Source organism: Haemaphysalis longicornis, unplaced genomic scaffold (assembly GCF_048455015.1).
Source record: "Haemaphysalis longicornis isolate Haplotype H1 unplaced genomic scaffold, Haemaphysalis longicornis Haplotype H1 scaffold_2, whole genome shotgun sequence".
Lineage (NCBI taxonomy): Eukaryota > Metazoa > Arthropoda > Arachnida > Ixodida > Ixodidae > Haemaphysalis > Haemaphysalis longicornis.
The window spans coordinates 257,810,502-257,820,384 of record NW_027526295.1 but is presented as its reverse complement, the minus strand read 5'-3'; the positions used below and the strand labels follow the sequence as shown (position 1 = coordinate 257,820,384).

The following is a 9,883-nucleotide window of genomic DNA, read 5'->3' as shown; positions in this document are numbered from 1 at the left end:
GAGGGTGTGTGCAGGGATGGACGCAGACGGACATTGGGAGGTCCTAAGGTACTTCGCACCGTTACAGGCGCGGGAGTAAGCCGTTTGACTCGCGGGTACTAACTCACGGTCGTAGACCAATGGGTAAGACTACTGACACTAACTCTATCTGGTCTACCAGACACAAGCTCAAATCCTGCCGGTGCCGGTGCCTGTCTGATTTTTTGCGTGTAAATGCTGTGCGTGCGGACCCGAACGGACATTGTGCAGTCCTAATGGTCCTAAGGTACTCCGCACCTAAAAGGAGACATTTGTGCATGCATTCCACGTTTTAAACTTATTTTCATGCAGTGGAATGACGATGACAGCCCACGTATGGTGGTACTAAGATAACAGCTGACGTAGTACCTCTCGGGGCTTCAATTCATCCTGGTACATCTGCATCCTCGTTCTGTTGATCACATTCTGTTTATTTGCATTGCGTCAAAGAAAAAATCAGACAAACCACAGATGGCGGGAACGTTTCTACTACTCCACACACAATTACAACCTCACAACAGGACAACACCGGTAAGACGCTGGCTTCTCCCGTAGATCTACATTTCCGTATTTAGAGCCGAGCGGCTACGACTAGTGGGGCTCGGGCTCAACGAACAGCTCCTTGAACCTGACGTCCAGTTGCTGGGCCAGCTTGTCCACAAACTCAAAGGTGTTGAGGTAGTCCCTCCGGTCGACGTTTCCGAAGCCCTTCACGCACAACGCCAAGTCCTTGGTCATGAAGCCCGACTCGACAGTCTCCAGGCAAACACGCTCGAGGCACCTGGCGAAGGCGACGAGCTTGGCGTTTCCGTCCAGCTTGCCCCTGTGCGCAAGGCCCTTGGTCCAGGTATAGACGGATGACAGCGAGTTGGTCGAGGTCTCCAGGCCCGCCTGGTGTCGCCGAAAGTGCTTGGTCACCGTGCCGTGCGCGGCCTCGGTGAGCGTGGTCTTGTTGTCGGGACAAATCAGCACGCTGGTCATCAGGCCCAGCGAGCCAAACCCCTGCGCGATGAAGTCCGCCTGGATGTCTCCGTCGTAGTTCTTGCACGCCCACACGAAGCCTCCTTCCATGCGCAGTGACCGAGCCACCATGTCATCCATCAGTCGGTGCTGGAAGAAGATGCCCTTCTCGAGGAAGCGCTGCTTGTACTTGTTCTGGTAGAGCAGCTCGAAGATGTCTTTGAAGCGGCCGTCGTACTTCTTCATGATGGTTTCCTTGGTGCTCAGGTAGAGCGGGAAGCCACGCTGCAGAGCGAACTGGAAGCAGCTGTACGCGAACTCGGTGATGGACCGGTCCGTGTTGCACATCGCCGCCGCTACACCCAGAGTGTCGTCGAACTCGTACACCTTCGAAGGAAGGGAAGACGCAGTTCTTAAGGCAGGCAGCCAATGCGAGCAAAACCAGATATTGCAAAAGTGGCGTTTATCGATACCAGGGATGGTATCGATAATATCTAGATATATTTCAATCCGATGCCGATATATCTACGATAGAACCCGGGTGAATTTATTTTGGACGTTGCAGCCCCGCACAAACTAACAGCACTACCACTGATGTATTTCCAACTCTTGTGCATCACCGACATCCTCCTTGCCTTACCACCACTGTATTGGTACGCATTGACGGTGCCGACAAGGGGGTTTGCCTATACGCGGCTTATTACACGGACACTGTGACGGATGATTTATTCTTTGACACATAATGGTCTCAGTGAGCTAAGGGGGCGCGATATGTGTGCTCAGGAAGAGGAGGGGCCGATTCAGAACCTTGTGTACCGTCTTTGTCCCTCGAACTGACGAGCTGATATTACTGTTTCTCACCGATACGCACCTTTCGTGTAAATATCCCCGGTAAACAATTGGCCGCGTATCTGCTCCTTTGATTGAAAATGTCGGCAAACGACGACAGCCGACTGGCCCCCCTGCCAAGTAAATGCCTCCGTTCTCTTTCCCGATCATCTCTCATGCTGTTCCTCTCCCGTCTCGTTCCTCCCAAGATAACACGCTAGAGGTTTGCTCAAGTCAATTTAAATTTACCGCGTTCCACTTCTCCAAGTAGGGTGTCTCGATGCCAGCGCTGCCGTGCGGCGGAGACGCGAGTGAATTGAGGCATCCTAATACAACGTTTATAGAACCCCATTGCCCTGCTCTACGAGCGTTTCAAGCGGAACGTGTAACCCATCTCGTGGAACCTTTCGTTGCTGTTGCTGTTTGATTTCTTCAATGCCGCCAGGAGCGTGGGCAACCGGAGGCGACGGTTTTCTGCAATTGATGTAGTATTTCATCTGCTGTCGCAAAACCCAGGTATGCATGATTTTTTTTAAATAAAGGAACACTGCAAATATCGCTTACGTATTGATTTCCTGCCTTATATTTGCGTAATATCTTGTTCTTGTTCAACACTGTTGACAAGTATGAACATTGACACCGGAATTATTGGCTGTGGGTATATAATGGCGTATTCGGTTGGGCGTTTACGAGCACTCTTCGGTGCTGTGAAAAGCGGCCGTGCCTTCGGTTGGTAGAATTCGAGCGCACGAACTACCTTCGGTTGGTTCTTTCGGAGCGTTAGCCTCTCTCGGAGCGCTCCCGACCGCTCTGACTTCGAAGCGAGAGCGTGGATCGATCTGGCCGGGAGGACGGGTCACGTGACACAGAACGCCGCGGTTTACCCGGTTTATCACGGCCGGGCTGGAGGAGCGGCGGGCGCGCACTTTTGTGCGCGTTCGCCGCTCATCTAGTCCGGCCGTGGGTTTACCCGGCGGTTTCCCGCGCTGGCTGCACGGTGGCGCTACAGACGCGCTGCTCCTAAGGCCTTAGCTGCTCCTAATTTTCGGGACCTTAGCTGCTCCGAGATCGCCGATGCATTTGGTTGGTACGCTGCCTCTGACGCTCTGATTGCGAGCCGCCTTGGCATCTGGCCACTCCGAGCCTGAGGACCGGAGCGGCCAACCGAATACGCCATGAGACTTGCGCAGCTTGTTTCACTTTAACCGGGTGACTGAATCGAGGTCGAGTCACAGACAGACAGACAGACAGACAGACAGACAGACAGACAGACAGACAGAAAGACAGACAGAGAGACAGACAGACAGACAGACAGACAGACAGACAGACAGACAGACAGACAGACAGACAGACCAAAATTTCGGCGTTTAAGTAGCCCAAGAAAGACTATCGTCTATAAAACTGCGAGAATTGTAACCTAGTGTTTACCGTTCATGACTTCATTAGAAATGCAGTGGCATTTGCGGCGCGTAAGGAATATTGTTTTCCCAGTGGGCGCTCACCTTGACGTTGTACGGCGTGCCGATTGTGGGCGAGTACTTGATGTGCAGTGTGCCGGGTCCGGGCACAACGAAGTCCTTGCCGCTGTACTGGTCACCGAACGCGTGTCGCGCGATAATGATCGGCTTCCGCCATTGCTTCACGAGCGGCGGTATGTTGCGGCATACGATGGGCTCACGGAAGACGGCTCCGCCGAGGGCGTTGCGGATGGCTGCGTTGGGGGACTTGAACATGCGCTTGAGGTGGTACTTCTCCAGTACGTCCTTTTCGGCCGTGATGGTGGCGCATTTCACGCCGACGTTGAACGTCTTGAGCGCATCAGCGGCCTCCAGGGTCACCGCGTCGTTGGTCGTGTTGCGGTTCTCGATGGACAGGTCGAAGACGTTCAGGTCCGCCTGGACGTATGGCTCGATCAGTTTTTCTCGAACAAGGTCCCAGACGACGCGCGCCATGTCGTCGCCCCGCATCTCGACCACGGGTCCACACTTGAGCTTCTCCATTTTACGTTCTGGGTTACGACACCGCAGCTAGGAAGAGGTTGTGGCGTTCGACGACGAACGGCAGCGCGTGCTTATCCGGGTGCGGGCCTGCTATGACGATGATCGCGCGAGCATTACCATCATTAGGAATTTAATTGTTTTGACACGTTCCATCAGTACTTAGCAGTTTCATGCTGCTGTTATAAATATTTTTCATTTTATTTTAATGCCGCGACAAGTCCTCCTTCATATTCTTTCCTATCGTTCCAACTTTTTCTTCTCCTTCTTATTTTGTGTTTTTAAATACCATCATCATTGTTATATTATTATTATCATTATTATGATTATTATTGGCCACGGTTAGGGGACTGACTGGGAAAAATTGTTGACTACTAACGACAGCGACAGCAATGAATGCGGACAAGTTTCCTAAAAATGATATTAATTGTTCTACTTCATCATCATCAGCAGCAGCAGCCTACTCAAGTCCACTGCAGGACGAAAGTCTTTCCCACTGACCTCCAACCACTCCTGCTTCTATTTGATGTATAATAATTTATTGAATGGGGTACTAACACACATTTTAATACAATAACAATAAAGATAATAACTATTTGAAAGAGGCAAAGCATCTACAATAAATTTGTTGTGAGATGAGAGGATGTCAGCAAGTTAGCTCACTGGCACAAACAGCAGAACAGTACGGCCAGAGAGAAAGACAATGCGGTCCTTAACACAACTGGAGAGGTTAGCCGGGCAGAGCCAACCCCTAGCTTGTTACGCCGCCAGATGGCTCTTCAGAAAAGGCGATAGATTTGATGAATATTATGAAAATGATGAAAGCGATGACGAATATGCAGATGCTTGATTAGAGCAATTTGTAGACAGTTGTCCGAACTGTACTTCACAGGAAAGTCGTTAGAGATTTCGCCGCTCGAGAATGTGGGAGTTTACTACGCTACCAGGGGCCTAACCTGTCCATAAGTTGTAACCTCAGTTAGCGGCTGACCTAAGGCTAATGTGAGGGATGTTCTGGGCGTTGAGAAGATCTAAATGTCCTAGCCTTTTCAAGCTGTAACTTGAATTTTGAATTTTGAATTTATTTCATTTTGTGCTACAATAAGAAAGTGTACAATACAAGAATTCAGAAGGAGGTTCCAGAGTAAGAGACTGAAGGGGGGACCTCCTGTTATTCATTACACAGACGGAAACACACGTTATAAGCGCAAATATATCAATAAACGAAACGGAAAATAATATCAGCAAGATAAATTACGGTGTATATGCAAGCACATAATAAGAACAGACGTATTAGCAATGCATTAACGTATTAGCAACTGCACTAAAGAAGCCCAAAAATAACATTCCTATTATAAAGATCACTCCAGTTTCGGCATAGGGATCATAGTTCTTTCTTAGCAAAGAGTATGACCTTTGACGAGTAGCTGCAAATTAAATCAAGTCTTTCTTTCCTTCTTAAACAAAAAAATTCTTTTGCAACAGCATACTCGCGTGAAAAAATCTGCCGCAAATTTCTTCTCCCCTTGAACACTAGAAAATTTTTGGTTCCGATATCCTCTTTGTGCTTGCCTTTGTACTAGACTCAAAGGACATAAATTGCGAAAACATTGGTTCTTTAAGAACACCCGAATTCCACACGGCACAGATCGATCGAGTTCGACGGGAGCCAAAAGTAAACGCACGGTGCTGGGCACTGAAGCATGCTTCTTATATCCATTCGAAACAGCTGCCCCTTAGAATTCCGCACCGTCGAGGCAGTTAAGAGTTTTTGCGCCTTTTCAGCATTCTTACTTTATTTTCTTTTTTTAACTTGCAGTCCAGCGGTTTTTTCCCGCCGTAGTGAATATGGCACAATCCATATACCCGCGAAAACGTTCTGGCAGTTCTGGGAATGTTTATCGATTGCGAAAACAAAACCCGAACTCTTGTTTAATGGTTGAAGTTGTCTGTGTTGAATTTCTCCATCCGTTGCCTGTCTTTGTGACAAGCTTGTTCTATAGTGGGTATATCTTTACTTCCTCGGGATACTGCATAATACCCAAGCTTCGAGTGGACGAAAATGGCGCTTTACTTTGTGGCCTCCTGCTGAGTCAAGAACTACTACACGCAAAAAAACACTCCCTCGAGTAATAAAACATTCTTTCTCGTAGAAGCTGTTTCTTGCCGCCGATTCCCTGTTTTGCATCCCGTTTTTATTGCACGTTTGAGTCACGAAGATCCCAACTAGACATTTAAAAGTTTTAGAATAACGTACGCCACCGTACGCAAACAGCGTAAGCTATCTCTTTGCGCCGTTCTCACTGCGCATGCGCCGTACATTAAGCCGCTTCTGCGTTTAAGCCTGTTTTCTTCCTGCTCCGTAGCGCTCCGTAACCTACGGACGACCCTTCCGTAGGCCCTACGGAGCGCCCTTCGGAGGCCTAAAACCAGTTTTACGGATCGCCTACGGACAAGAGGCCGAATTCGATCAGCGAGCGAATTTTGGCTCCGTAGGCTTCCGTTCGGACGTCCGTACGGGCTTGGCTCCGCCCATCGTCCTTGGGCAACATGGCGGCGACGAAGCAGCGCAGTTGGCGTGCGTTGCAGAAGACGAGCGGTAGCAGACGTAACGAAAGACTGTGGAAGTCGCAATCCTCTTTCTCCTTGCGTCACCGAGGCGGACTCGTGAAGAAATGCACGAGCGTCTGCAATGTGCGGTGGTGCTCACGAGTGTTGCGGTGCGCTGTGTTTCTGCTACGCCACCGAAGGTTCCTATGCATCGTCGCTCGGCTCCTGCGCTCGCCGACATGGGTTCGAAGTTATCAAGGTCCGTGTCACCGCGCTCAAATCATCTGTGGTGATAAAACGACGTTCAAAATCCTGTCACTGTGTGCAAGCCACGCGGAGTGCCGGTCTGCGCTTGTCTAGTTCGCAGCTAGTTCGCAGTGTTTTCATATCAAGTGTCATGCTGTTGTGTACGCATGCGGCATTGCTCACGAGTGGTGCGTTGCGCGCAGTTTTTGTTTCATATAACGTGTGTAGCCTCAAACTATCAAAATCTGAGTAACCGCGCTTGTCATCTGCAGTGATTCAGTCTTCAAAATCCGGTCACTGCTTGTGGCAGCAACGCAAAGTGCTTTACAGCGCATGTGCGGGGCGCTGTTTTCATACCAACTGTGTGCGCGGGAATCGACATCGAATCAGAACCAAATGTTGATAGCTGGTGTATTATAGGTCGGCTCATCGCCATCGATGTTGTTTCACCGAAATGTGCCAGAATGTGCGACGCACCGTGTTTTCTTCAAAACGTGACCGATGTGTGTGGGGCGTCGTAGTTTTTGAGAGGTTGATTGTTTGTGTGAAGCTGCTGGCGCCGCAATCATTGATGCTAAACGGTGCTGTGTCGGTATTACCGCGCGAGGCAAATATTTTGATACTGATTTATAGCTTGCGTGCTCTGAAATGATGTGTAGAAAAGTGTCGAGATCCGTGTCACGGCAACTTAGTACATGGGCCATACCTGCAAAATTTTTTAAAGGTATGAAGTACATACCCAAATTACCCATGCTCCACACTCTTCATCTGCTCTTACTGTAGGCTGGCTTGATTTTTACCCCACCGCACAACCACTTTTGTTTACTGACGAGTCCAAGTCACTGTCATTCCTGCTTCATTACTGACTGTTACAGCAGTCATTACACCAGTGTACAAAGGTAATTTACCTTCTGCAGAGGGATCCATGAGTAAGGAAACATTGTTTGTGAAAGGCAAGCGAGGATGCATTATTTGTATTTAAATTCCGGCTGAAGTTGTTAGTGATACTCCGACAACTATATGATTTAAATTCAGTTAATGAATTTCCTGCAGAGTGCAAAATTTTAATGGAATATTTTTGTTGAGGATATAAAAAGAGACTGCATCATCCAGTTTTAACGCCATAGCAAATTTATCGCTCCAGGAAGGGATATTGGCGAGTGCGGAGTTGAGGGAATCTCTTATATGATTAAAAATAACGCAATCCCCACTGGGCATCTAAATTTTAACGGGCTCAGCTACAACAGAAAGAATGCCACAGAAAATTTCAAAAAAAGTGAGGGACCAATGACGCTGCCCTGCGTTCATCTAAGTAGTGTCAGCTGTTGTGCCATCCTGATGATTTGCTGGCTTCGACAAAGCCGACAAAGTGAGAACCCAGGCTACGAGAAAAGAAGGGAGCTGGTGAAAGGCAGTTTGTAAACTAATTTTTAAATAAATAATTTGGCCAAATGACAGGTTGCACCAATATGCGCGAGTAATGCGCCTGACCTGCATGTGTGAGTGATAAAAAAAAAAACTTCCATACTTATGGTACCAATCCCTCCCTTATGTATGCAGGTGCGGGCAACATGCAGGCAACGTGTACATGCACCTGCTTTTTTTTTTGTTTAAATCATGAAAGCAGTGCTTATTATCGGCGAATAAAATGTGGTACCATTGCAATTGGCACAATTAATTGCAAACAATGGTAATGTGAATTGGCAAGAAAGGACAGCATAAAAAGGCGCCTTTTGATATTTTCCCTGTGAAAGTTCTTTTCTAAAAGATAACTATTAATCTGCATAACAGCTTCATATACAGGTCACCAAAAAAGAAAGTTCTTGTTATAGACCACCAATGACGTTTTAATAGTCGGCATCGGGTATTAATATCCAACACTGTGGCGCTGGTCGAGTGAAAAAATCGTGTTTTTGCAAGTTGCAGAGGTAGCATAAGGTCGCCGGCTGCCGCAGTCGTGTCATATGTTATGAAGAGACATGTCGTAATCGCAAAATCAAAACAACACCGCTAGACTATACTTGCCCTGAAATGTGGACAGGCACACTTATGTTACTGTACAAAACTATACTGCCACTATCTGCGTACCAGAAATTGTACCTGCAAGAATATAAAATGCAAGCTGCTCCCTCCAATGTACGAACTGTCGCGCACAAAACGCCCATTGTCTGTGGCGATGACGTTAAGAAAAAACACAAACATGCGGCCCCCGGCTCTCAAGCGCGTGGCTACGTCGAGGAAATTGGGATGCAAATTGCAATTTACTCGACGCAAATTGCAATTTACTCGACGTAGCCACGCGCTTGAGAGCCGGGGGCCGCATGTTTGTGTCATCCCAATTTCCTCGACGTAGCCACGCGCTTGAGAGCCGGGGGCCGCATGTTTGTGTTTTTTTCTTAACGTCATCGTCACGGACACGAACGAAGCAAACGCTCCGTAACAGGCGCAGACCGCTGACATCACGCCAATGCACTGAGCTAATCTGTTGGTAATCGTGGGGCCTTGCAAGGTAGGCGCACGTTACGTTGCTACGTGTGTAGTATGCCACAAAATAACAATGCTGTTGCTAGTGACGTCAGGAAAAGTTGGAAGGATCGAGTTTGCGCCGCTTCGCTTCACGACCCGACCCAAGGTGCACGCTGTATCGCCGCACGTCGGTCTTTCGGCAGCGCTAGAATTCGCTTGCTGCTACACGAATGTTGTGGCTGCTGGTTGATAGCGCCTGTCGAGACCGACATTCAAGCCATCGGTACGGCAAATGGACGTATTTATGGGAAGATAACTTTGTTTTCTCACATCTCCACAACAGCTGGTTGGAAGTACTTGGTCCGATGAACCAATCACAGCGCTCGATTTGCGTGACGTAGTTGTCCGCACACCGCTGCGGAATCCTTGCTCCGGGAGGCAAAAGAAAAGGGTCGCTCGGCGCGGTCCGCTTCCCGGACGAGGTCCTACGGAACAGGCTTTCCGGAACGGAACGCTACGGAGCGCTACGGAGCGAGAAGAAAACAGGCTTAGCGGACGGAGGACGAGCGTACGCTATTTGAGCGAAATAGCGTGCGTACGTGAGGCCGCTTGCGTTTCCAACCTGACGGCAAGCAGCGCGACAGGCATCCACGGTTCCGCTTTTCTGTCGACAGTAATTTGCTTCCGATGGACAAAGTTCTTTGCTCCTATGTTTTTAAAGGAGCCATGAAGACATAACAAAAGTTTATTTTATTCGAAAGGTTAGGTGTTTCATAGTATCCCAAGCGCTTTTCCGGAAGCAAACGATGCGTTATTCT

General features: G+C 48.6%; 1 protein-coding gene across 1 annotated transcript; it reads right to left on the bottom strand.

The window, feature by feature from the left end:
• Positions 1 to 542: 542 nt before the first annotated feature.
• Positions 543 to 3,806, bottom strand: LOC144167754 (isocitrate dehydrogenase [NADP] cytoplasmic-like). The gene is made up of 2 exons (XM_077696936.1): positions 3,309 to 3,806; positions 543 to 1,365 (listed from the first exon to the last, which is right to left on the bottom strand). The coding sequence occupies exons 1-2, from the start codon at positions 3,804 to 3,806 to the stop codon at positions 610 to 612; spliced, it is 1,254 nt and encodes a 417-aa protein (XP_077553062.1). The 3' UTR covers positions 543 to 609.
• Positions 3,807 to 9,883: the final 6,077 nt, after the last annotated feature.